The sequence below is a fragment of the Rosa chinensis genome, chromosome 7 (assembly GCF_002994745.2).
Source record: "Rosa chinensis cultivar Old Blush chromosome 7, RchiOBHm-V2, whole genome shotgun sequence".
In the NCBI taxonomy this organism is placed as follows: domain Eukaryota; kingdom Viridiplantae; phylum Streptophyta; class Magnoliopsida; order Rosales; family Rosaceae; genus Rosa; species Rosa chinensis.
In genome coordinates this window covers 6443303-6469839 of record NC_037094.1, presented here as the reverse complement: position 1 = coordinate 6469839, position 26537 = coordinate 6443303, and the positions used below count along the sequence as shown (strand labels likewise).

The following is a 26537-nucleotide window of genomic DNA, read 5'->3' as shown; positions in this document are numbered from 1 at the left end:
GAATGATCTAGATTCATATTCAATGTACGATTACTTTCCTTGTATGATTGAGATTCTATGCATTGTAATCCTCTATATATTATCAATGAGAATATACAGTAAATTCCTCTCAATTTCAGTTTCTCTACAACAGGGAGAAAGTTAATGAAACTATTTTTACTTATTAAAATATTTTTCTCGTGCATATTCATTGATTGGTCATTGGACAACCCTACCAGACACGTGGTACATTTGCCCTATATAAGAATCTCTATATAATCAAATGTATTGTTCTTCTATATGTATAGAGCTACTGCTCTATCCTGATACCATTAGGACATCAATCAATTGAAATTCAAAAAAAGAAAATTTCAAATATTTGCAAGTCCTTCCAAATTCACAAGCTAGTAGCAGTATATAATATAAGAATGTTACTTATTCAATATGGCCTGCAAGATGAGCATGCACTACTTGTTCAATATTGTCCGGAAGATGAACACTAATTATTGAATATGGTCTGCAAGATGATCGAACAGAACGCTCTCTTCCTGATTATCGTCTGCAAGATGATCGAACGTAAAGCTCTCTTCCTTCCCTATAGGGAGGGGAAAAGGGAGAGGTTGAGGGTGGCTGGCGGGTACTCGCTGGGTTCTTTTGCCAAGGCTTGTATGGTTATGAACCCCGTTATAACACGTAATTACATAACTTGGATCTTGTCCATCTCTTTCAACTCTCTTTTTCACTGGGCAGCCTTCATATGCACACTTATAGTAATTCCTGCAATCAACATAGTAATGATAGTATGATGAGATTACATATGTATCAGCAATTTATCTAGCTTTTATTTTTTTGGTCTGTAGCTATCTAGCCTGCATCTAGTCTTCGCTGTAAATTGTATTTATTTGCATTTGGTGTTGTTAATTTGCTATACCTTGGATTTGTGCTGTTCTTCCCAAATTTTTTCCCATACTTCCTCCATTTGAATCCATCATCCAATATCTCGATCTCTGATTTTGTTCTAAATGCAACTTTTTCTTTAACTCCCTGCTTCTGTGATATGCTTCCAATCTCACCTACTATAACACACAAGTTGCAACCAAATCGTGAAGCATGAGATATATGGAGATTAAAATACATGTGGAGCTAGCTCTGAATGATCAGAATTATTGACATTGACTAATTGAACGAAGTAGTTTATACACTTACTGCTGTTACAAGTAACAGACTGACCATCAACGTTAACTGAATTCGGAGTTGTCCCTGAAGCTGCATATTCCAAAGTGTTGTTCACATTCATTGGACATTGATCTTTACTTTCAAGTGGATCATGTAGAGACTCCGGAACAGTGACACCTGAAATTTGGCTTTGAATCTCATCAAGCTCACTCTTATCCTCTACATCTGACTGACTGGACTTGTCATTGCTGCTTATTCTTCGACTTATGGATACACAAGGTGACATTGGTGTCTGGAGAAGGCTATGCTGAGCATTCAATTTCAAATCCAAAGACGTCTGAAAATCTTCCATTGACAATGACACTTGACTGAATGAAGGCCAAGCATTAGAGCCTGTAAGAGATCGTCGTTTACAGATTTGAGAAGGCAATTAATATATCAACTCTACAAAATAATAGAAGATATATCACCAATGTATGCAACAAATAACATACATACCTGAATTGCCAAGAAGACCAACTGGACTGAGGAGACAATTTGTCCTTGGTGCAATCTGATCTCGAGGATGGTGGTACCGACATGAGGGTACAAATTTATAGTATCCAGTTCTCAGGTAATGCTGGCATTCAGGTTCTCTAGGCCTCTCTGGGAAGGCTTGTTCATTTGGGCTGCTGCTAGAAGGGCCAACTGATGATGGTACGACAGAGGTATAAGGTCTTTCAAGGGCATGGGTGGGAGAAGATAGCTGTGTCAGTCCATACAAAGAGCTCAAGTATCCAATTCCCTGTTTCGGATGATGGAACTTGCAGGACGGACCAAATTTACAGGTCCCAGTCTTTAAATAATACTGGACATCAAGCAACAAATGCCATAAGTTGATGTTACTGTCACATTGTGAAGACCAGGGAAGAAATGCCAATTTTCAATCCTTAAATGCATCACAAAACATCAGCATACCTCACATATAGGTTTGCCCACTCTTTCTGGGTAGTCCCCTGTAGCTCTCACGGCCGCCACGACCTGAATGCAGCATTAAATAACCAAATTCCCAAATAAGATAATTTCAGCTATTAACGAAATCCAAAATATGAAATTGCATTATTTTTGCAGAACAATTCATTCTGCAAAAGAAGGTAAGGACTTTATACTCTACAAGAAATTTTTTCATGTCACCTTAAGAAGCTACAGATATCTCACTGAATGATCAGATAATCAAAACTCCTAATGAATAGCTCAAGAAGCTTCTAATTCAGTTGCATTTTCATGTGAAATGTATGTGCTCTGTTTACAGATTCGTATATGTTCAAAAAGTTCTTATACACTTAGGACATGAGTGATTTAATCCTAAACTTTGCTATAAAGAGATATGCATATCAACACAAAATTATTATATTAGTTTTTAAGCCAAATATTAGATTTTTAAGACCGGATCAAAACACATTTGCAAAAGGATTGATTTACCAGAAAACCAACATGTGGATACCACTTTGTATCCAGAAATTGAACATGTTGATGAACAATTTATAATTCGCATAGTAGTGGCCAATGAGATGAATAAGGTGAAAAAAAAGAAACATAGATAACAAAACCATACATTGTCACCTGGAAGAAAATGAACAAATTGTTAATGGAAAAATGAACACAATATACAAATGAAAAGGAAAAAACAAAGCAAGAGGCCTCTGAGGTTCAACTGGCTTTGATCGAGTATTTTAATGTGCGGGAATTCCCCATATCTTTTCACCCTTTGTTAGGGCTATAATTAAGCACATATGTTGTATAATGGAAACTAAGAAATTACCTTTCCCTTAAGATGAGCCATTTCCTCTTCATCATCCAGTGATTTTAGGTTTTCTAGATAACAATCAAATCGTGGAAATTCAGATCTTGATGTCACCAAAATCTTGTGCATTGAAGTTCTTAATCCATCAAACTTATCAAGAAGAGATTCTGATCCGGACCAAACATCATCCAAGACCAACAACGAAGGGTCTCCTCCTGTTTCCTTTAGAAACTGTTGCAGCCAGTTAACTGCATCTTCTTGCAGCTCAAGTACCACTGAATCCTTTTGTTCATATAGTTGTTGGACAATAAAATCCAATCTGGGATTTTCTGAAACATGGACAAAGAAAATATTCTTGAATTTCATTTTGACCTCCTGATCTTCACAAAACATTCTTGCCAGTGTGGTTTTCCCGCATCCTGCTGGACCTGTAATCACAAGCATCGCCACCTGATCCTCAAAAATCTTCTTCTTTAATTCCCTCAAATACACATCCGATTCAACCATAAGGAATGGAAATTTATATGACTCAGCAACTGGAGCTTCAACCATCCTTGTCCCTTGACTTTGCTTGGTCTGCGCTATATGTACACTTTCTGAATCTAGTGACTCATTTATATCCTTTGTTCCTTGCACATCCAATGTAGTTTTAGGGGATGAATTTTCAGGTACTTCACTCAAACCTTCAATCTCTTTTTCATTCTGTCTCGTACCATCTCTTCCAATTTGCTTCACGCCAACCTCTTTCTCATTTAAATCATCTCCTGTTCCCTCCACATCCTTACTTCCATGCGTATCCAGAACATCCAATCCAGCTTCATGCAGTGGAGGTTGTGGTTTAGTGAGTACAACTTGACTTTGATTTTGTATCACACCACTCTCTTCAATTTTCTTGATCATTGCCTCCATACTACTTATCGAAATCAAACCTTCCTTCACATGGATTGCAATCTGCATACTCATTTTATGGAATAGCCCCCGGAGAGATTCATCTAATTTAAGAAGTTTGTTGGTGCATGCATACTTTTTGTAACTATGCCACTTGCTAACCTTGGAGCACTTGCCAATGAGCTCGACACCCTCCCTCATTTGAATAATAAACTTCTCTTGTTCCTGCTCTGGAAGATGCAATAGTTTGTTACTTTCTGCCATTTCTTCTATCAGTGGTTTTAAGAAGTCGAGCGTGGATTTGAATTCTTGAAGGAGGCGTTTACACATTATATTCTTGACCTTCACTTGTATAACAACATCATACAGCACCCAAAATACTATTCTTAGAGCTGGAGCTGGAGCTGGAGCAGGGGCAGTTTCTCCTTGCACATTTTGCACAGCATCAGCTCTAATTCTCTGCATTGCCTCATGTACAGCCTCATGCTGCACTCTCATCATATCAAACATTTCTTTCTGCGCTTTCAGAACTTCCTGATGCACTTTCAATAACTCAGACATTTTTTTGTCCAAATCATCTTGTTTGTCACTGTGGTTCCTCCCCAATAGTAAGTTCTCCTGAACATTCCTCATTTCCTCCAGCTTTAGTATTTCCAATAGTAATCTAAGAGATCTGTCCAATTCAGCAAGTTGGTCTGCGTAATTAGGCTTTATACAATTGTAGCAATTTCCCCAGACACGGATGTTCCAAACGCCAAGCCTTGATAACTTGTAAACCAGCTCTTAGCCCTCCTCCATTTTTATTTCAAGATCTTGTATCAGATTGTTTGGGAGATTCAGCTGCACATTATTTGCTCTTATCTGTTGAATGATCCATGGTTGCAAACAGCCTAGCGTCATTTCCAGATTTTCGAGGTAAGTTCTAAACTTGTTACTTTTGCGAATAGCTATCTTAACGCCTTCATACAGCAGTTGAAAAGGAGCTCCTCCCAGAAAGGTTAGAGCCAGAGACGTCATAACTGCAACAGTTAACGGCACCAAACAATACAACCTTAGATAAACAGACAAGGATAAAAGTGATACCGTTTCGTAAAGCCCTCGATTAACAAAGCAGCCTCGAATTTCATCCGGTGCAGTTTAAGGCTCCGAGTGCAGGTGAGGCAGAAGAGGAGTACAGGCAGTGAGTTGGGTCAACTGGCTCCTAATTTCCAGAGTATGGTCTAATTTTTTCTGCCGTACAGTAGTAGAGTTCAACAATTATCTTCTACTTCTATACTCTATGGCCAAACAACAATGCTGTCACGTGAATTGGGTGTGCAACAGTCACATACAATCACAAATGATTTGGGATATTTTGGGCGTTACTTAACTATAAAACACAATCTTCTACCATAGATGCAATACACAGAATTACCACGTTAAGAAGAGGGTAAAAATTGCATGTCACGTAAGAGAATTGACTCTCGGGGGGAAAGTCTCGGAAAAGGTTGTAGAAAAAAATTCGGTAGTATAAATTCACCGGATGGCTACTGTCAATAAATGAAATGATACTAACGGCAGACATAGTTGATTTTGCCGGAGTTTAAAAAATGACACACTTGAACTCTAGTATAGAAAACAAACAATGGGAAAAGAAAAAACCACCCTTGCAAAGAATATCTAATATGTATATTAGTTGACACCCATTTTCTTCTTTGCTATCCACTTCTTCTTTGCACTTTGTACTGCCTCTTCCTTCATCTTCAAGAGCACAAGAAAACGGTGATGAAACTGCAGATCAATTGAATCCAGCTCCACTTTTAACCCATCGTCTGGATGTTTCTCCATTAGAGACAACTCAAACAATGAACAAATGCTTGATAAGCTATAAGTTTTTGATCTATTAGGGCTCCAGATAGTAGAGTTCATTGCTGAGTCATTCATCACGAGAGAATCCCCAAAATTATCCTCATAATTCTTCTGCTTAAAATGACCAAGAATCATACAATCTGGGCTGGAACCGTACCCATCTGAACCTTCATAGCAGTCATCAAAACTGTACTTGTCTGATTCTAGAATTTTGACCTTAGTGGCATCTGAGGCAGTAGTGGTGCCATACTCGGCTGAGATATCTGAAATCATTGATGCAGCCTTGACCAACGCGGAACCCCAAGGGCACCCGTTTTGACGTACACGCTGATCCCCACATGAACTATTTGCTCCACATGATGAACTCTCAGATGTAGGTTTCCAGCTGGGTACAAGCTTCATAATCAAGCTATCAACTAACTCAGCTGTTACGCAGACATCATCATTTGAAAGACCAAGTTGCTCAGCCATCTCCCCTGCAATTGAAATTGCAGTATCCGAATCGAGGTAGAACTCAAAATGGATAGTTTTACCATGACCTGTATGACCAAATAATATTCAGTTTCAGATCATGAAAATAAGGGAAACAAATTAACCTTTTTGCATCACAGATATACTTACCGCATGGATCAACAATACGCAAAGTCAATGCAATGGTATTATCAGCATTTTTCTCTGCTCTTAAAGTGAAAGCATTATTCTCTGTGAATCTCTGTAACTCCAGAACTGAGGGGTTGGATGAGATGGAAGTTGCATCAACACTTTTTCTGCAAGAGCCAGCAGAAATCTTCTGGTAGTTAGCATCTACATCCATCGGACGAGCTTCAGGCTGTGCCGTGTTCAGTAACACGGGCATCAAATTGTGTGATCCCAATGGAGCACAAGTAATCTCCTTCAAATTGTCAATTGCAAGGAATGGATCTTTCAAGAGCTCCACTGCAGGTAGTCTCATTGATGCTGGAACCAGACACTTCTCTATGAACTGCTTGACTTGAGGATCACTCACTTTACTGAGTGAAGCAGGCTTTATGCCCTGCAGCAAAGGAAGTTAGGCGAAAACTTAGTTCACCGTCTAGAAATTGACAAGTACGGAAGCAATTCATAATGCATGGCATTAGAAACTTACATTAGTAACCTTCTTATAAATCTGGGCGGGATTCTTACATTCATTGTAAGGGTATTCACAAGTCACCATTTCTAGCATGCACATGCCAAAAGAATAGATGTCGACTAATTCATTATATTCCTCATCGTAAAGCTCGGGAGCCATGAATTCTGGAGTGCCAATCACACTATGGGCAGTAGGCTGCTGCATGACTATTGCCAGTCCAAGATCTCCAATTTTAATCTCCCCTTGATTTCCATTGACAAATATGTTGTCGCATTTCAAATCTCTATGAATAATTGGAGGATTGTGAGAATGCAGATAGTGCAGGCCTCGAAGAATCTGCCTTGCCCATTTCTTGATGGCCCTCAATTCAACGCATTTATGCTTCCTTCGATACCTACATCCAATAAACCAATGAATACCATTTGCTAATAGAATCCAGCTAAAAACACGAACTATGAAACAGTTAAAAGAGTCAAAGTAACTCACTGCCTCAAGCTCCCAGAAGTGAACAACTCTGTGATAATGTTGATGGTCTTGTTCTTATCATCGACCCACCAGTTACAGAACTTGATAATATTTTCATGCTTCAACGACTTCAGCAGATGCACCTCCGAATACAATCTCTGGAGTTGCTCCGGGGTCTGCAACACATCCTCAACATGCACCTGGCTCCATGCCACCTCTAAACCTTCAACTTGGTCAAAAGCCTTATATCTACACATTTCGAAACACCATACAAATAAGATAACAAACAAATTCGCAACCTAATCAAAAAAAACTCTTAGAAAGCTACAATCTTAGCTACAAAAGAACCCAATGCAAGATACGGCTAGAAAAGCATACACAGTCTTGAATGCTCCCCTCCCCAAGATTTCATCAGACTGTGAAAATTGAAACACAAAAACAAGCACCAATTACATAATTTCGAATCCAACAAAATCCCAAATGCCAATATCATACATCTATATATTTATAAACAGAAATTGAATTTCCAAAATTCCGAAAAATGGTACCCTTAAGAATCTCCCAGTGGGATCTTCCTCCACAAAATCAGAATCAGATTTCACACCAACCAATCCAGCACAGAAATCCATTCTCGAACAAAATTCCAACCAAAAGAAACAATCTTTCAGACGAAAAAAACGATTCTCGCAGAAAACACAAACTATCAGAGCAGCTTCATTCTAACGGCGGCCGGAATCAGACGAACACGGTGTTCAGAAAACGCCTCACAGGCAACGGAATACGAGTCGAACGCCGATCGGAGACGAAACCGGCAGCCGATGAACCACGTGTCGCGGGAGCACAATGCCATATCCGAAGTCCCGTTCGGAATTGAGCTTCTCCACGTCGTCAAATCTACCCCAGACTCAGCCATGGCGCTCTCTGCATCTTTCGGATCGCCGATTCGGCAAAATTAGGGATTTGACGGCGGAGAAACGGCGACGGAGACGGAGGAGGGAGAGGAAATGAAACCCCAGGGGTTGTGAATTGGGGTCAAATACGGATTTTGATTTGGAGAGGAAGGCCTGGACTTTACCGCGATGACAAGATTCACGTTGTTGTGGAGCTGGAAGCCTCGAATCTAAATTTTTTTTTTTTTTTTTTGAAACATCTAATTTTTTATTTATGAATTGGTGGAGAGGTTAAAACATTGGCTTATTGGATTTTCCATAATTAATTTTATATTTTTGGTTAGATATTTATCCATATTTAACTAATTTGAATTGTCCTTGAAAGGTGGAATTTGATGTAGCAAGATTGACCTGATATTTTCAATGATAAAGAGTGTATCTGTCAAGGATTCTATTGAGTAGGAGTTAAGATTAGAGTAGGTTATTCTAGATTTATTTACGATTCTTTACGGTTTCAACTTTTAAAGATTATATTGTTTTTGATTAATTGAAATGTCCGATGGATTATTTTTTTTTCATCTAAGACTTTTGATAGTGTTTGTGGTAAATATGTGTAATTAATTATCGGAGTGTTCAAACTTCAACGTCTTTGTTTTTTAACATGTGTGCTAATATTAAATATTATTTTAAGTTGTTGTAAGTATCCAATTATTCGATTAATTATTAAGTTTTCTTTTAATAAAGTTAAGATTCTTTTTTTAATCATTTTCACTTTATAAGTGAATATGACCTACTTTTAAGTTGTCAATCTCACTTGGTAGTTAGATTGGTATGCTACCACTGTGCAACCAGAAATTTTAAAATGCAAGACTATTATGATGGAATAAAAATAAATAAGGTAATTAGCGCAAAATATTGATGAAAGGTAACTCGTAACTTGATGAAATACGAAGAGAGCATGTATTTACATACAGGCTATCTATTTACATTCAGGCACTAACTGTCACTTGGTTTCGTGGTGTAGTTGGTTATCACGTCAGTCTAACACACTGAAGGTCTCCGGTTCGAACCCGGGCGAAGCCATTGTTTTTAGTAATTTTTTTTTTTTAATATATAAGCTTTGTAGAAATGTGGCTCCTGTTTGTTGGACTTGCAAATTGGAGTAGGTAGATGGAGGCATGATGCAAGTCCAACAAATTCAACATCAGAAATTCCACGTTTCATTTCATTCTAGTATTGTTGTTGCATAATTGACCAAGCATCAGAAACCAACCGTACTTTGAAGTTTGAACCACTTCACACTGATCAAACGAATGGTAAAAAAAACTTATTTGAGTTTTCAATCGACAGTCGGTATCATTATTCATTTCAAACCCCGCTTGCATTTAAGGGTCGCTTGCACGAAAGAATTTGCATTGAAAGAAACTACCCATCCACATTAGACACAAATTGTATCTATCTTACCTCGTCATATCGTTCTAACAAAATGGATCGTACTATAGAGAAGCAAAACAAAAGTACCCTACTAGCAGTTTGCAGGTCTCAATCTGTCTACTAACTTTGATATCAATACTTTGATGCGTTTTCAAGTACTCAAGAATTCAGCTCCACAAAAAGGCTGGCTTGAGGATGCAACCCTGCTTCTTTCAAGTTTAAGTTGGCCTTCTCTGGACCATATACCACCCGGGGAAAGTTAGAGACCAGACTGTAATCATCGACGTCCAAGCAACCCAAAGAGTCAACATAATCATATAGAGACTGGATTGTAGTGGTACGGTGGAACCTTCTTTCCTTGCGTTCTCCGGCTGGGAACCTCACCAAAACCTGATTTGCCAAATAACATTGATTAGGTTGGAGAACTATTATCTATGATTACAATAATGAACGCAGAAGCATGGAACATGCAACCACTACAGTAAGTGCATGCCTAGAGTTCTGGTAAATGATGCCTTCACAGTTGATAAGAGCGTGAAAATTATAGATAGAATAAATTTGATATAACCAAAGTGAACTTGCTGCATTAGTAATAAGAAATGCTTAAGATCTGAGGCAAGAGGGATTACTCGTGTAACATCAGGTCCTTTCTCTGGTTCAGCACCAAGGGCCAAGGCCTTCTCCTGACGTATCCTAGCTCGTTCCGCTTCTCTCTCAGCAGCTTCACGTGCTTCTCTCTCACGAGCCTCTTCTTCCTCCTTACGCTTCCTCTCAGCTTCAGCAACTTCTCTTTCCAGGCGTTCTTGCTCTTCTCTCATCTGATTTTCCCTTGCCTGACCAAAGAATGATAACATTAGGGCAAAGGGAGTACATACTTCATTATTGAAAAGAAAACAAAAAATAAAACCTAGATTAACTATTAGCATACTCGATCAGCTTCGAGTGCTGCTCTATAAGCAGCATCCTGCTCCTCCCTTAAACGTATGTTGTTTCTCCTTTCTTCTGCCTCAAGCCTCGCTGAAACAAGAACAGAAGCACTTTCTTCAACCACTCTGTTCAGTACTGAAAGCATTTCTTCAGGAGATCTTGGTCCCTCAACCTGCAAAACATGAGAAAGATAAATTAACCCTCCAAATACACAAATATACCAGTAGCTGACATAATTCAACCCTTTTGCTAGGCAATCAAAAAGAGATCTTCTAATGCTTAAGCTTAACATAATCCTAAAAAAACTAAAGTTCAGAAAACATTTAATCATAACGGACCACCAATTAACAAGAGCAGTGTCAGCAGAATTCACACATTGTCATGCAATCATGAAAAGATCACATTGAACAGTCACCACCTTCAATTTCATAGCAGAACTTTTTCCTAATAGTTATACATTATAGATTTCTTTTGGCCTCTATTCCCTCCAACAGAATCTATTCTAACTTCAAGTTTAGCCCAACTATACACATTGAAGTCTTAGTGGGAAAAAAACAAAAAACAACAAAAACCAATAAACATCTATAAAAATTGAGATTCAAAACAGCATTAGAAATCATTAGAAATGAAAACAAAGGGAAAATGAAAGTAATATGCATCAATAAAATTAAATAAAGGGGAAGAAGAAGAACCAGAAATCTAAACTACAGATGGTTGCCATCATTTCCAACATTCACTAATACCAGTCACTTTATCAAACTATCATTGTTCTGCTACCAGTACTCACTATCCAACTTGGGCATGAAACACATTGCAAGGAAAAAAGAGTCATATTGCAAAAGCGACAGATCTTTCTACCCCATGACACTTAAAGACACTACACAATCGCTGTTTCTACCCCATGACTTTACAATTGCTAATACCGACAGGTCAATGCAATCATTTATGAGCAACAGAAACCAACCATATAAATGAGTCAAATGTATTCTTTCCACAAGTGATGAGAACTTTGACCCTCTATAGAGCCAAGGAACCTTTAGTTCTAACTTCCTCACAACATTTCTTCAGAAGTTAAAATGATATAAACTCTATTCCTCCATCTTCTTGTTCATCACCAAATGACCTTGAACCCCTTGATAGAACTAAACTATACTCCAAGATTTCCCATTAGTTACCGACAAGCTTTCAATTCAGTGATATGATATTAACCCCAACTTTAAAACAATAAAGCCAAACTATCAACAATTAAACTCATGGAGCTTCAATGGTAACATACCTGCTGAAGCAGCACAATCCTCTGGTTCGTGGCAGCCATTACAGCTGCACAGAAAGGAAACCTCGAGGCCTTCAAACTGTTACTCATCTTGAATCCCTCACTGGCCCGAATGCTCCCTCCCCACGACACAAAGTTCTCGTTGATATAAGCCGCCAAGGCCTCGGAGCACAGAGTCCTCTCGCAGAACGACGGCGTATCGGGGTGTTCCGGCGAGTGCAAGTACACAAACAACAGCTTGAACGAGTTCCTCGATCTCTGCAACGCCTCCATAAACCCTTCGCTCACGAAATTCGGGCCCCTCGTCCCATAATCCCTCTCGAAACTCGCCACGAATTCCATCGCCTCCGTCGCCACAGCCGACACCGACACTAACCTCGCCGAGCCCTCGCCTCCCCGGCCCGGGCCCAGCCCAATCATCCCGAGCGAGTACGACAGCACGCCTCCCGCGGCCCACATACCAAGCCCAATCGCGCCGGAAATCAACCCTAGACCACCGGAAATGACCGAAATCGGCAGAGTAATCACCCTCCAGACCAGCCCGGGAGCCACCGCGGCGTTCGGAGGCGATCCGGAATGAGAAACGAACTGCGAGGCCTCGCCGGCGTCAGAGACAGTAGAGGAGGTGCCGGCGGCGTGATTCTCCGGCGGCGGAGGGGTGTGGTTCTCGGGGGTGGTGAAGGAGGAGATCGCGAGCTCGAGGTCCCAGCCATGGGCGGTGAGGATCTCGACGCACAAATCGGAGTCTTCAAGACCCGTGATCGCTTGGAAATACGCTAACTTGTCGCTCGGATCACTCATATCTGACCTGAGATTGTTGCAGAGGGCCTTCTGGTTCCAATCGGAGAAGACGAAGCCGAGCGAGACGAGACGACGACGTTCCAGGAATTGTTAGGTGTTCTCTCTGAGACGACTCTGGGGTTTATCGCAACCAGAGAGAGTGACCAAGGCTCATATAGTTTTGGGACGGAAATAGCAGAATAACCCCTGGTTATCTCTAAAATTACCTAAATGCCATTTACAGGGGAAAAGGCACGAAAATGATGTACATTATCGGCGGGTGAGTGAGTAACCGACAATAAAGTGGATAGCCAACGACGTCGTAATCAAGTGAGTTGGCATTACGATAGGTTAGGTGTTCGAATCGCCTAAAGATAAAATGCTTTGAAGAAAATTACATCACTTGACAATTCTGAACAGAAATACACCATCACATTTACAAGTCATTACAGTTAACTATTAATACATTCTGTTTGGTCAAAACAAAAAAAAAAAACTATTAATACACTCTGTGCTTCTTTTTGAAAGGAAGAACTAAGAGATTGCCTAGATATCTTTAATCTCTTGAATCAAAACTTTGCTCCTGGGTTCTGCTTTGTTGTCCGGTTTGCCAGACCTTGAGACAGCTTCATAGTTCATAGCTGAACTCTTCTCTGCCCTTACGATGGCTCCTAAGGAAGACCAAGCTTCCCCAGGTTGCTCGTGGACCCAACACATGAGGAAGTAGATTTTCCTTTCGGCCTGCTTCAGCTTACTCCTAATTTCAGCTCTTCTTGATTTTCGTGGTTTCTCTGATTTCAGCTCGGTCTCCCCGGCCTGGACCATCCTCTGCAGATCACAAAGCAAGCACAGCAATGCAGGGGTTCCTAATGTTAATAGGGTTATTACATCATCTACGAGACCTAGTCCAAATTGCACGCCACCCATCTGTCTGAAAGCCGGAGAGCAGGTCTGCTCCAAGCAATAAGATAGAGCTTCCAGGACAGTCTCCGGCTGCCCTCCTTGACCCAATACAGATGACACGGAGAGCACTACCATAGCTGAGCCTGTGGCATCTGATTGCCAATCACCATTGTAGAGACGAAGAGCAAAGCAGTAGCTGTATATAATGTCGACCAGATGAACAGCTAAGAATGGCGATGGCTTCGCGGAACTAAGCTTGCTGAGGGGAGGCAGTGGTGTCTCAGGACCTGGTGGAATCTCACTTGCTTGACTGCTTTCTTGATCCTCTTCTGGTGACATTGGTTCGTCCTCTTTGGCAAGCGGTTGGATAAGTTGGGTTCCTTCTTTGCTGAAGGATATTGTCCTGGCAGAAGGCTTCAACCACCAAGGATCCCAAGGCTTAATCATCTTGCTCAGTTCTCCAGAAGCAACAGCTCTTTGGAATAGTTTCTTCTCTTCTGCAGATAGATCATCAAAACTAACTTCACCTCCTGCAAAGATTGATTACAATAAACTCGTGTTAGCTATCAGATATGGCCAGGTACTTAAAGAACGGATAATCCAGAAGACATACGGGTTAAGATGACAACTATAAACTAAGGACTGCAAACTGTTTATCTGATCAGAATAACTGCAAGACATGAATGAACTTACCAGACAGCACTTTTTTAATAGTCTCCTCAGACAGTGCAGAATCAGCTGAAAAATAAGACAAGATCTTGGTCAGGAATCCAATTTTCTGATAAATCAGTCAAGGACCATAACTTAAATATGAATATGTTTTAGGAAAGTCGATAAGGACTGAAAAACTAGGGAGCAGCCATCATTAGGCTTCAATGATTCATAGACCAACTACAACAAGTTTTACATTCCAGAGCAAAATTTCCCAAAGACACTAATCATACTACTTCGATGCTTTATCTAATGGCAGCCTTCGGCTTATGAACGATTTGGTAACACCAACTTCATTAGTAATCATTCAAAGGCATCCAACTCTTCACTCAACCTTAACCCAACAAACCTTCATACATACCACAGTTCACCTCTAATTCCTCAACCAAAGCCGTACCAAACCCTCAGTCGAAAATACTTCTCTGTTCCTAAGCAGCAAATGTGTAATCTTATATCTCGCAATGTGATACTTACAAACTAAAACATACAATTTACAGTAAAAATAAACAACAGCATTCGTAAAAGAAACAAAGAAATTACCATCCACATCCTCATCCATGCCATCAGCTTCATCTTCAGAGTGAAACCTTTTCAGTATGTCCATCATCTTCTGCTTTGTTTGGTCATTCGGCCCCAATTGCCCTAGCTCCCCGACCACATTATCTCGCATAAACGACTCGGTGCATCGAATATTATGAGACTGCTCACCACAAAATCACCAAAACCATTAACCAAAATTTCACCAAAACAGAATCCAAACAATCCGTGGAAATTACCTTGTAGCAGTGAAGAGAGCAGTAGCGTGAGTTGCATCGAGGACACGTGTACTGTGAAAACTGCTTCTGGCAACTGCATTGAGAGAAAAGCAAAGAGATTTAGGGCAATCAGAATTTGGGGGAAAATTTAAAGAAGGGAGCTTTGGAAATGGAAAAGGAGGAGGAGGAGGAAGAGCGTACACGTGGCAGACGATGCGGGAAGGAGGGTCGAGAGGGGACGAGGTGGAGGGTTTCTCAGAGGTGATTATGGAGTCCGCCATGGCCGGAATCTATTGGAATTTCCAGGGTTTTTGAGGGTTTTTGAAGACTCAAGAACGTTCTTTCTTGTTTCTTGGGTCTGTAAGCCCAAATGAATCTGAGATATGGGCTAAACCCCACATTGAGTGATGGGATTGATGCAAGAGCCTTAGACTGGATAAACGACACGCCGTTTGATGGAAAGTATTGATGTAAAAGCTATTGTTTGTCGACTTTTTTAGAATAATTAAGCGTGGTTTGGGTCTGAGGGAATGATGAGTGATTCTCAATTTCACCCCAGTTGAGCCAGAGGTTTTTGATGCATTTTGGATAGTGATGAAGACGAAGACTCTTTTACAGAAAGGTTCCGATATGAAATAGTAAGGCCGGGAAAGATTTTCAATCAATCACAAGTGGTATGAACGAGTAAGTTGGATAATCATAGAATAACAAATAAATAAAAAAGTTCACCATCAGGTAAACCTAAGAATTGTCTATCTACTTTTTGAGTTGTCATCTAGATGCTATAAACCAATGCTCCCCTCTAATGTTTTTGTTGGATCACTTAGGGTTCCACTGGATTTCTATAATCTCTTAGTTCAATATTTTTCGTCTGAGACAATTGATAATTTTCTATGTTTCTTTGGAACCTTTGACCTCTTCCAATATTGTGGATGAGAAACATTATCAAATTCACAACTAGGGCGAATATCAAGTGAGGACTCAGTCTGTCAAATCTGAGAGGGAAACACTTAGAGTAGCTCTCTCTCTCTTTCTCCAGGAAAATCCTAGAGCACGTCGTTGCCTATTATAGTGCCTGTCCGGCTGTGCCTCGATGTCGGCGATGGCCTCTGGCCTAGCCGACCAATGTTGGGGGAGGTCGGACTGGTGGTCTGTTTCAGGGTTGTGTCTCAAGCTCAAAGGTCTGGATCAAGAGGTGTCCTGTGTTGTTTTTCTGGGTCGAATGAAGTGGCTGTGTCAAGGAAGTGCGCTGGGATCAGAGATCGGATTGGCTTCTGCTGGGTCGGAGAGGCATTTGTTGGGGGTTGGTTGGCCGGCCGGACTCGATGGCTGGAGGGTGCAGATCAAAGGCCGGTTGCGATCGATGACTTTGCGGAGACGATGGATCCGGATCCGTTTGCAGAAGTTCCATGTGCTGGCTGGAGTGGCCAGAAGTTGACCGTCGTTGGTTGGACTGCGACGGTGGCATGTGGGTGGCTCAACACTGGTGGTGGGAAGGTGGTTGTGGTGGCAGGGGGACACAGCTCTGTTTTATGTTGTTTAGTTGTTTTCCGCAATTTGCGAGCAATAAGTCTTTGCATTCGTTGTGTAGGGCTAGTCGGGCTTTCTGCATGTGTGTGCACTCAAAATGTCTTGTCTGCTCTAGGTAGGCGGTGAGTTCCTTGCTTTGTCAAATGATCGCTACCTCCTAGTGGCAGGGTGAAACTTGGTGTCACTGGATGTATTTTCCAGTGGCAACATGATGGGAAAGCTGTGAGAATGGATATTATGCTACGTTGTATTCGAGTTGCAGATCGAGTTATCTTTCCGTTGTGTCACCGTTGGGAAGCAAATAGAACCGTCTGGAACGCATTCTTTGCTAGTTAGTGCGTATTTGAATACAATTGTTTAGTAGAGACTCATGATATTATTTCAGGATGTACTCTAAGTGCCTATTGTAATAAGGGGTTTAGGCTCAATGTCCCCCCCTGTATTCGACGGTTTCATTAATCAAGACTTAAGGGCAGCCGCACTAGCCTTTTATTCAAAAAAAAAAAAAATCAAGTGAGCACTCTATCAAAAATTTTAAATCAACGATCGGAATGATTTGTATATTGAAGAATATTTAATAGTAATATCACTAGATTCGCTAGCTAGAATATAAACTTAAGTACTTGACTCCCAGCAGCCAGGGCAAGGAAGTCAAATATTTGATAATCACATGCTTTGCAATGCCCGGCATGAAATAAAATTCTTATGCTTGTCCAGGGCATCATGCTAATTTGTTGTTTCCTTTTAACTAATACGCCTAATTTACTCGTGATTACTCGTTTGTTAGTCTATTCCAGGATGTCTTTCTCATAAACGCAGATAGAATGTTTGTTTTTTCTTTTTTATTTGGATAGTGACAATTTAGATAGAAGAAGAAAAGAGAAAAGATAATTATTCGAATTGAGAACCAGATGAAGACATGGAGATGAGTTAAACTTGATTTCGTATGCATCGAAAGCCTTACCCTTTACTCCCTGTACGTAGCCTGCCTTTCATTATATTAATTACCAGCAACTTCTCCCCAGGCGACACTCCCAATCGCTATGCTTCTCTCTCTCTTTCTATATATATCCATACTTCAACAGAAAAAACATACGCCATCACACTATAGTAGTATAGTTTGCGGACTTTCTCCCTATTATTTAGAGCTTGCATGTTCAAGGATCAAAGTCGATCGACCATTCGCATTTTAGGTCATCATAATGCGAAGACAGTACGTCCTTGTAAAAATTCAGCTAAATGATACATCGTGTAGTCATTTAATCATGCATTTATTATCAAATATATTCGTTTACATGCATAGTCTAGATTACCAAGATTCTCATTCCTCTTGTTTTCTCATATAATTAACCTTTGCATATAAACCTAATGAGTGAACAATTTGGATCATTTGAACAAGCTTTATGTATGCCTTGTGTGAAGCTTTAGTTGGTTAGGTTTATTTGATCTCTTATTCATTAGAATTGGTTACCCGCTGTCACTTTTTTTTTCTTTTTCTCATTTGTCTCCTAATATTTGATGATGTCATAGGGTTGAAGGCTTCTCTATCTAGCTACTTGGGAGAGCAACACCATGTCTTGCTGCACTGCTATTATAACCACCATAGAGAACAACCATACAAATGATGATGCACTATCTAATTCTTGTTTTCAAACCCTAGATGACCAGCAAAGAAATAGTAGCTTAAGATCATCAAGAAATGACAGTATATCTGAGAGTGTTTGGTTCTTCAAAAAATATCTGTTGACAAAAAATCAAAACAACATGGATGCTAAAATAAATGTGGAAATTAATCGCAAATTAGAGCTCCCTTGGAATAACTTCCGACGACCCCCGTCTCTGCTAGAGCAAGTGTTGCTTCCACAACTACAGTACGCATATATTAATTCTTTATTTGTCTACTTCATAAAAAATCAAATACATGACAATATACGTATTTGTTGTTGTATATATACCAATGCAGATCATGTGGTGAAGTAGAAGCAACTCCATCAAACGACAAGACGTCAAAACAACTCACAATATTCTTCAATGGGGTTATCAATGTCTACGACAACATTCCTGTAGATAAGGTGAAAAATTAAGATTTTCAAATTAAATAAATGAAGATATTCTCAATTTTATTCTCAGGAAATAAATAAACACATGCTCGGAGCTTATCCAATCCATGGATGCTATGTTGTAGCTGACATATTTCATTTTTTCAACTTTTGTTTAAATTCATATTCTATACTATAATAGTATAATATAGTGAAATCTTATGTTATGATATGTGTACGTGTTCACTCATGAGTCATGACTGAACATAAGGTGAACAAAATGATCGAGGCAACCGTTTTAGGCCTATAATTGACTTCCACAGAACAACAGTAAATTTTGAGTTACTCATGCATTGCGATGTCGTTATTGTAGGCTCAAGCGATTATGCGTCTAGCTGGTGAAAGCTCATTACTGAAACCTGTGGTTGCAGAAAGGCCAAAGCCAAATGTGAGAAAACCATCTAACAAATCAAAGTTACGATCGGCTTCCAAGTTAAGAGCAGGTATGTGGTTCTTTTACACCTTCATAATTAATGAGTTATCTTCTATAAACCAAATCAGATTAAGAATAAACCAATTCTAGCTATGAATAGCAGGACGTTTTTGGTTTGTCATAAGATTTTTGTAATTAGTGTTATACTGAATTTTTACCATTACTGTCATTATATATAATGATACAAGCTAGTTCACTCATTTGCCATTTTCAGGAATACCTATGGCAAGTAGATACTCTCTGCAATGTTTTCTTGAAAAGCCTAGGGACAGGTAAATTTAGAGTACGATCCTGTTAATACCAGTTTTTTAATCTTGGCCGGAATGGGGCCGGGGCATCAAACATATTGGGACTCATACATTGTATAGAAAAGTACCACTAGACCAATGGTTAGTAGGTATTATCAATTAAAGTACGTAACACATTAATTCTCCATGTAGTATACTTTAATTAAAGAAAAAATATACCTTAATTATTGTTTGCATATTGTGTTTTTGTAGGATCATCAGCAAATCACCTAGGGCTACACGCGGATTGGATTGGATCGGTTTTGACTTCAAATCGTCTTTATGCCAAAGTAAGTAGTTTAGACATTTTAGACAACCAGTCATCGAAGAAAATAAACTTAATCCGATCCAATCCAGTCCATTTAAAGATGGTTTGGTTCGGTCGGTAAGGCGGTTTTAACCTATATAGCATTGACGTTTTGTTTACAAAAAATTCATAGTAAAAATACTAAAACTCAATCTCAATAATAAAAATTTAATAATCAAAATCCAAAACTAATATTCAAAGAACAAAATCCAAAATAGTTTCAAAATGATTCACTTATTTGGGTTTTAAGCCTTTTGGATCTAGGATTCAATATGGTTGTATATCATTACTACCCTTTTGAGAATCAAATTATAATTGGAGATTTATAACTTGCTTATAAAAGACTACCCACAAATATATATATATATATATATATATATTATGTATATAAATTTAAATTTTTTTCCTATTATATTTAATACATACCGGTCGGTTCGGGTTTCACAGTTTAAGTAAAAGAAAAACCAAACCGAGCTAATTCATAAACTGTTTGGTTCGGTATTGAACCGGCTTTCATATTTTAACGCTAAAAAACCTTAACCAAAGTACCAAACCATATTTACCGGTCGGTTTCGACTGGTTTGGTCGGTTTGTACCGTGTTTTGCACACCCCTAGAATCACCTTATGCCCTTCCAAGAGAAAAGCAGGCGGAGGAGGATAATGAGGCTGACAAGGGGAAGGGATTGAATGAAGAAAATCGGATACTGCTTCCTGACCTTTCACCTTTCCCTTCCCGTTTAGGCCACTTTTCTCTCAATTCATCTCATCAAGGCTGACATATATGCATGCTTATCAGGAAATAAAGGCTAGCTGTTATATACAATATGTTTAAAGACAATAGTCTGATATATTTTGCAAGGGAACATATGTTTTCTTTCGTTGCAAGAGGATATCATTTTCATGGAATTATTCGTCTTCTTAACAACAGTAAAAGAAAAATAATAAGGATTAAAGAACTGGAATTACACCAAGGTTGTTGCACTCTTGAAGGGATTTTACAAGTTTGACGATTGTAGTGCCAAGATGGCAAAGCTAGAGGATATTCTCTACCTGATGATCTTCATGTTGCCATCAGATTTAGAGCCTAATACATTGAGTCATTGAGGGGTCTGTTAATCACTCTGCAGAGTTCATAATATACATATCAATATATGCATTTGAATCTAGGAATGAACCGTGCATCATTATCAGTTTGTCCTTTTCACTTCTGAAACCAAAAGGCTGGTAGTTTTCAAACTTGCTGTGCAGCACTTTTTGTAGAATGGAATAGGGTGCCTTTTAATTGTCATGCATTTTAGCAATATATTGTGCAGATTTCATCTTTTTAGTTCAAGGAAAATCTGCAAGTACATTAATGGTAATTGTTGCAAGCATTAATTAATTGTTATATTTTTTAAGAGAAAAGTCTTGATTAATAACAGAAAAACCAAACCTAGAATCATATCTTGATCCTTCATGAACAGAATAGGTGACATAATGTCTCCTAAACCCACAATTGAACATGCAACTATGTTCGGTTAGGTCTAAGTTTATAAATATATGTTACATGTGTTAATTCTTCTTTTTTTCTTAAGTGGATGTGTAATCAGATACCTCTTTCATCTGCTTCCCCTGGATAAGTTAATTAAGAAACACCACTCAATTCAAGAAATAAAAGTTAGGATACTATTATGTTGATATTGTGTATTGTGGTGAGGATCTTTGATTGAATAATTGCAGTCTCATATATATAATTCTCTTTCTGTCTTATTATAAGAACAAGTCCTCTGATTGCCAACTAATTGCATAGGCCTCCCATATCTTTTGAAGGTCAAATCTTCTATATGCGTCAGTTTCCTATATATCTTACTCACAGCTGTTGCACAGACCACAAAGACAGGGCAAATCTTAGATCTTTAACCAAATCAATAGTGGGTTTCATATGTAGTGGAGATCCCAATAACTATTGATGTGTATGTATATAAATGATACAGAGCAAAATTAGGTCATGAATAGGACCAAATTGAGGTACCTATATATCTTTGCATAAAGTTAAGCATTACATTGTAGTTGAAATTTGAAAACTGGGTTGAATTTGTTGCTGATATCACTAAGGAAAAGGACTCATCTCCACAGCTGCATCCACTGTTTTGAAATGCTATTTCAACTATCAAAAATAAAACTAAACAATATTGTGAGATTGGCTGTATTTATTACCACCAAACTATGCCGAAATCTGATATAAAACTTCTAAATCCCAGTTTGATTCCTCGAATTATGTTTGTTGTGCTAATATTATACTTATGAAATTATGATCAGTAAGTTCTCGTAGTTCATTTCCAATGTAAACATGGACTTTGAAAAAAGACCCCAAAAGTATACTCTGGTCTATCCTTCACTTTGACTTTCACTTTCATGTAATTAATTAACTTTTCTATTTTTCAGTTTAATTTAGTTGTGCAGATTCTATATGATTATTCAGGTTTAGAAATTTGTAGGATGTACTCATATACGACACGGCTTAGCAGATAAACCAATAATTGGTACCTGGAAAAGTGAAAGCGACTGAAGCTCATTTCATTCAAATTACAGAAGGGACCAACAAAAATATACTGCCCAACTTAACAGCTATTTCACTGGTGAGAGTGACATTGCCAAAAATGGAAGGATTTAAACTGTGATCAAGTTTTTTTTTTTTGTTTGGAAATACTGTGATCCAAGTTGTTAGATTTGGTAATTTACAGCACATCTTTAGTAATATGACAATCTACCAATCAACATTATGCACAACCCTCACACCCCTTCCTTATGTTCATCTGGTACATTAGTTTTACTAACTGGCTGGTTTTGATTCTTCTCATCTGCAACTGACTTGTACTCACCCATCTCAGCTAGTTCTTCAACTGCATTAACCAATCCTTCAATCCTTGTAGCAATCTCAATCAGTAAAGAAACTAAAGTCACAAGTGGCATGATATCCATGAGAGCAACTGCTCCCGTGTTCTTTTTTTCAGGACAGTCAGCTCCTTGTAGTGGCTGCGGATTAATAAATAAAGTAGGAAGAGATTTTAAGTCCTCTTGGAGCTCCAAGACTGCATTGTTCATTTCTCCAACTAAATAATCTATAGTAGATGATTTCTTCATTGTCTTCATAGTCTTTGCAAGCTCTTTGATGACTCTTGAAGACTCAGAGCTTACTTTCAAAGCAATGTTGCTCATATGCTTCTTTATCAACTCAGGAACCTGTTGACCAGATGAAGTAGTTGAAGCTAGATAATCATTGATGATATCTTTCTATTTTCAAGAACTAATATAAGATGACAGATCTTTAGTTACCTCATTTTCGGAATTCACGCAACCATCAAGGGCGTCAATGCAATAAGCACAAGCGCGCATTGATGCCCCGATTTTGAGGTATTGTTTCCATGGATGTCTGAAGTTGAAGCGGCCATGTGCAGGCTCCCATCTTGCAAAATTAGCCTATAATATATATACAATGCCAATTTCAGAAAGTGATTACTTAATGTAACTTGATGAAAGTATGCAATTATGTTGTTAAATACCATGGCTTCTTCTGTTGCTTTTGAGGTTAAAACACATTTGTAGCCAAGTAATTTCTTAGCAGATTCCTTGTCACCCTCAGAAGAGCTTCCGCTTTCATTGAAATACTCTCCGACACAACCTGAAATATAATGCAAGACTTATAAAGTCAGTGACTTTGTCCTAAACATGATTGACCATATATTTGGTTTTTATGTGATTAGAGTATGTAAGTACCATCTAAGGAATAGGCAAGTTTGTCCATGTTTCGGGTGATGAGCATATAGAGTTCCTCCCCAGCCCAAATGGGGTAAATAATCATGGTTATCATAATGCATAATGCAGTCCCAATGATGATGGTGTATACTCTATTGTTTGCCATTTCCAATAATTTATCCACCCGGTAACCCGACACTGCAACTAAACTGAATGTGAGGATGAAGATCATTGCACCATAATCAAATCGCTTTTTCACTGATGGTATAAATCTTGAGAAGGTAACTGCAGAAGCTGAAATAATAAAGAAACGCATTAGTAGTCTTATTTAGCCAGTTTTTTTTGGGGGAAATTAACATTAGTAGGACTACATAGTACATACCTAACAAAAATACTGAAATCCCATTGATGAAAGGCTCGAATTCTTTTCCTGATTGACTCACTATCCAATGGATGCCAATGGCAAGAGAGCCAGCCACAAAAGTTCCGCAAATTCTGTTTAAACTTTTACATATTGTTGCACCTGCATTTAGAGAGTGAAATGTTTAACTTCAGTCAATGAGAGCCATACTTAACATCAGATAGTCCCATACAAATTAGGAAAACTCAAATAACCCATTTTACCTCACCTCCTAATAAAAACATATTTATCTTGCAGAAAATTATGTAATCTAAGAGAAGCTAGCTAGGAACTTACCCACTGTGTTCTCAAAGACAACCACAACAGTCATAACTGCCCACATAGCATTTCCTCCCATACCTTCGTACAAAGGTCTCATGTAGTAAAACAGTGAAACAACAGTGAGTGCCATCCCTACTTTCAAGCAATGAATCACTTTTTTAGGCTCATTTTGTCCCAAATCCCAAGCTTTCCTGAAGAAATTGCACACTTTCAGAACCAACCCCATAATCAGACCCTTCAGAGCAAGCCAAGCTCGGCAGGCAAGCCCGGCTTCTGGAGCCAAAGCTTCAGATGAACCATCTGCCATTCTTATCCTCCACTCAGTCACCCTGCTCATTTCCTTCTCTTGAGCCATTTTTGCCAACAAGAAAACAAGTGATTGCCAACTTCTAAGTTGAAATGGAACTCAAAGAAATGGTTAAGCTTTGGTGAGGAAAGCCGAGTGACTATTGAAGTATATATAGTGGATTTCTGACGTCTCATAGTGGTTTGTAATAAACAAACCTCCAATGAAAAGGCAATGTCATAGGCTAGAGGCCAATGCCCTCTTTTGTTGGACACATGTGAAATCTAGAAGTTTCATTAAAATCTCCTCTGCTCATCAAAAGTTGCATGTTTAAAGTTTAACCCTCAAAACTGGTAAATACATGCATTTCATCTCACAGTACCATCATTATCAATCAGTCCTTTTCACTTCAGAAACCAAAGAGCCAAAGTGCAGTCTTAAATGATATCTGATAACTGCCAATCCGTCAGTTGGTATAAAAACTTAACATCAAGCTACATGGGATTTGGCTAGTGGAAAATTACCAAATGTAATTAGGAAACTACTAGCTGTATGGTACCTACTGTGTGCCGACTTTCACTTTCATCTCTCATTTCATAAAAAAATTTCTCAGAGAAATTGGTAACATAAGCACTCTCATTTCCTTAATGCTCCACAAAGAGAAAAGAGTCTCAATGACCTAAAACCAAAATCTTCATGACCTAACACCAAACTTCAGTAACAGGTGACATAATGTGTCCTACAATTTTTAGTGGGAACATCAGCGCACTATGAACAAGTAGTTCTAAATAAATATATTCTGATATATGTGTTAACTGTTCATGTGATCAGATGGATAAGATAATTAGGAAACACCCACTCATGAAATGCAATTTCTGATATCATTCTGCAAGTACTATGTGTACTATATTGTGAACATTGATCAGATGGTAACATCCTTCTGTTTTATTAAAAGAAGCCATTTGCTTCCAACTAATTGCATAGGCCTCCCTCTATGGTTTTCTATTCAGCTGTTGAAGAAAAATCTGCTTCCAAGTCCTATTAGGAAAAAACAGTGTTAGTACTTTGTCCTTTTCCCTTTTCTGAATGCCCGAATTCTTTTATCTTCCTTTTTTATTTGGTCAATCTTATTCTCAGTTGCTTAAATTACTCCACAGCTGTTTCACAAAGACAGGGAAAATTGTACAGAGAGCCAATAGTCCAATACTAAATCTTTAGCCAAAACAATAGTGGGTTTCAACTCTAGTGGAGACTCCAACATGGCATATTTTAATTTCGAAATATAAGCAAATTAGGTCAGGAATAGAACCAAAAAGGTGCTTATATATTTTCTTACATAAAGTTTAGCATTACAGTAGAAACTTGGCTGATATCACTTTGAATAGTTGAATGGAAAAAGCACTTATCTCCTCCTCAAGCTTGAGAGCCAAGACTTTCCACAGCTGCATGCACTGATCGAGTTGAAAGGCTATTTCAGCTATCATCAAAAAGCTACTACTCCACAATATTATCAGATTGATTATCATACATTCTTAAATGTATATTTTAGATGTATTAGCACCAAACTTTACCGAAAGCTGATCTAAACCTGTACTAGACCTCAATAAGTTTAAACCCTCAGCTTATACTCTTAAGTTGCATTAAGCTTGCTATGTTTCAAACTTAGGATACGTTTTATTTCTCATATGAATCCTAGAAACTAAATTTTAACTCAGAAGGATGTTGGTATTTTAATTTATCTACCATAATTATCCCTCTGCGAAAACTTGGAACCAACAGAATTATCATGCCTAATTTTCAACTGTGCCGAGTCAGATGCGTACCTAATAATAATATATCTAAGCGTATTAGAATTCTAGTGCGTCATAGTGTAACAGTATATGCATACAGAAATCCAAAGAAATATCTGTTCAACGAAAAAAAAAAAAGATTCTCCTAAGTAAAAGAACAAAGTTAAAGCTAAGTACTATCAAATCGAACAGCCATCTTGCTTTGGAAGAGATGAAGGATACTCTTCAAAGAACGAATAGATATGCATTAGAGGTATGAGCAAAGCAAGAGGGATGAAAGAAAATAGATAAGCAGTTGAAACTGGGTTAATATCACTTTATGCAAAATTTAACACATTATGTTCATCAAGTTATATTCAGTGTTCCTTCAAAAGTATGAGGTAAACAAGATAGACAAATGGTGAAATCTTTTTTCATTTCTCATTTCGGTTTCGTGTCAGGCACTAAATTGATCGTGATATACA

At 38.6% G+C, this 26537-nt stretch overlaps 5 protein-coding genes and 1 non-coding gene across 7 annotated transcripts; 1 reads left to right on the top strand and 5 right to left on the bottom strand.

The window, feature by feature from the left end:
* Positions 1 to 257: 257 nt before the first annotated feature.
* Positions 258 to 5168, bottom strand: LOC112176545. Its single transcript, XM_024314524.2, has 6 exons — positions 2957 to 5168; positions 2113 to 2175; positions 1654 to 2002; positions 1186 to 1548; positions 911 to 1055; positions 258 to 756 (listed from the first exon to the last, which is right to left on the bottom strand). Exons 1-6 carry the CDS (start codon positions 4457 to 4459, stop codon positions 483 to 485), a joined length of 2697 nt encoding a protein of 898 aa, XP_024170292.1. The 5' UTR covers positions 4460 to 5168; the 3' UTR covers positions 258 to 482.
* Positions 5169 to 5326: 158 nt separating this feature from the next.
* LOC112176546 (serine/threonine-protein kinase WNK8) lies at positions 5327 to 8422 on the bottom strand. The gene is made up of 6 exons (XM_024314526.2): positions 7799 to 8422; positions 7629 to 7666; positions 7272 to 7499; positions 6801 to 7179; positions 6296 to 6707; positions 5327 to 6213 (listed from the first exon to the last, which is right to left on the bottom strand). The coding sequence occupies exons 1-6, from the start codon at positions 7877 to 7879 to the stop codon at positions 5498 to 5500; spliced, it is 1854 nt and encodes a 617-aa protein (XP_024170294.1). The 5' UTR covers positions 7880 to 8422; the 3' UTR covers positions 5327 to 5497.
* Positions 8423 to 9149: 727 nt separating this feature from the next.
* TRNAV-AAC lies at positions 9150 to 9223 on the top strand. The gene has a single exon. It is a non-coding gene; the product is annotated as a tRNA-Val (tRNA).
* A 276-nt stretch (positions 9224 to 9499) lies between these two features.
* On the bottom strand, positions 9500 to 12575 carry LOC112178755 (plant UBX domain-containing protein 10). The gene is made up of 4 exons (XM_024316966.2): positions 11778 to 12575; positions 10503 to 10673; positions 10204 to 10407; positions 9500 to 9964 (listed from the first exon to the last, which is right to left on the bottom strand). Exons 1-4 carry the CDS (start codon positions 12573 to 12575, stop codon positions 9734 to 9736), a joined length of 1404 nt encoding a protein of 467 aa, XP_024172734.1. The 3' UTR covers positions 9500 to 9733.
* Positions 12576 to 12967: 392 nt separating this feature from the next.
* On the bottom strand, positions 12968 to 15283 carry LOC112178816 (zinc finger HIT domain-containing protein 2). Of its 2 annotated transcripts, XM_024317045.2 has the most exons (5): positions 15125 to 15283; positions 14945 to 15017; positions 14709 to 14868; positions 14151 to 14195; positions 12968 to 13987 (listed from the first exon to the last, which is right to left on the bottom strand). In XM_024317045.2, the coding sequence occupies exons 1-5, from the start codon at positions 15202 to 15204 to the stop codon at positions 13101 to 13103; spliced, it is 1245 nt and encodes a 414-aa protein (XP_024172813.1). In that variant the 5' UTR covers positions 15205 to 15283; the 3' UTR covers positions 12968 to 13100. The 2 variants fall into 2 exon arrangements, with proteins under 2 accessions (XP_024172813.1, XP_040366734.1); XM_040510800.1 differs by lacking the exon at positions 14151 to 14195.
* A 6831-nt stretch (positions 15284 to 22114) lies between these two features.
* Positions 22115 to 24567, bottom strand: LOC112180359 (aluminum-activated malate transporter 10). Its single transcript, XM_024318891.2, has 6 exons — positions 24013 to 24567; positions 23698 to 23838; positions 23337 to 23609; positions 23123 to 23241; positions 22896 to 23039; positions 22115 to 22802 (listed from the first exon to the last, which is right to left on the bottom strand). Exons 1-6 carry the CDS (start codon positions 24350 to 24352, stop codon positions 22353 to 22355), a joined length of 1467 nt encoding a protein of 488 aa, XP_024174659.1. The 5' UTR covers positions 24353 to 24567; the 3' UTR covers positions 22115 to 22352.
* Between the last annotated feature and the right edge of the window lie 1970 nt (positions 24568 to 26537).

Coding starts and splice junctions, on each gene's coding strand:
- LOC112176545 (XM_024314524.2), bottom strand. CDS start 4,459: ATGAGGAATGTTCAGGAGAACTTACTATTGGGGAGGAACCACAGTGAC. Junction 2,176..2,956: donor TGGCTCATCTTAAGGGAAAG/GTAATTTCTTAG, acceptor TGCTGCATTCAG/GTCGTGGCGGCCGTGAGAGC. Junction 1,056..1,185: donor GTCTGTTACTTGTAACAGCA/GTAAGTGTATAA, acceptor TGTGTGTTATAG/TAGGTGAGATTGGAAGCATA.
- LOC112176546 (XM_024314526.2), bottom strand. CDS start 7,879: ATGGATTTCTGTGCTGGATTGGTTGGTGTGAAATCTGATTCTGATTTT. Junction 7,667..7,798: donor CCACTGGGAGATTCTTAAGG/GTACCATTTTTC, acceptor CAATTTTCACAG/TCTGATGAAATCTTGGGGAG. Junction 7,180..7,271: donor ACTTCTGGGAGCTTGAGGCA/GTGAGTTACTTT, acceptor TATTGGATGTAG/GTATCGAAGGAAGCATAAAT.
- LOC112178755 (XM_024316966.2), bottom strand. CDS start 12,575: ATGAGTGATCCGAGCGACAAGTTAGCGTATTTCCAAGCGATCACGGGT. Junction 10,674..11,777: donor GGATTGTGCTGCTTCAGCAG/GTATGTTACCAT, acceptor CATGTTTTGCAG/GTTGAGGGACCAAGATCTCC. Junction 9,965..10,203: donor AAGGACCTGATGTTACACGA/GTAATCCCTCTT, acceptor TTGGCAAATCAG/GTTTTGGTGAGGTTCCCAGC.
- LOC112178816 (XM_024317045.2), bottom strand. CDS start 15,204: ATGGCGGACTCCATAATCACCTCTGAGAAACCCTCCACCTCGTCCCCT. Junction 14,869..14,944: donor GCTCTCTTCACTGCTACAAG/GTAATTTCCACG, acceptor TGTGGTGAGCAG/TCTCATAATATTCGATGCAC. Junction 13,988..14,150: donor TATTAAAAAAGTGCTGTCTG/GTAAGTTCATTC, acceptor CAATCTTTGCAG/GAGGTGAAGTTAGTTTTGAT.
- LOC112180359 (XM_024318891.2), bottom strand. CDS start 24,352: ATGGCTCAAGAGAAGGAAATGAGCAGGGTGACTGAGTGGAGGATAAGA. Junction 23,610..23,697: donor GATTTCAGTATTTTTGTTAG/GTATGTACTATG, acceptor TTATTATTTCAG/CTTCTGCAGTTACCTTCTCA. Junction 23,040..23,122: donor AAGCAACAGAAGAAGCCATG/GTATTTAACAAC, acceptor TATATATTATAG/GCTAATTTTGCAAGATGGGA.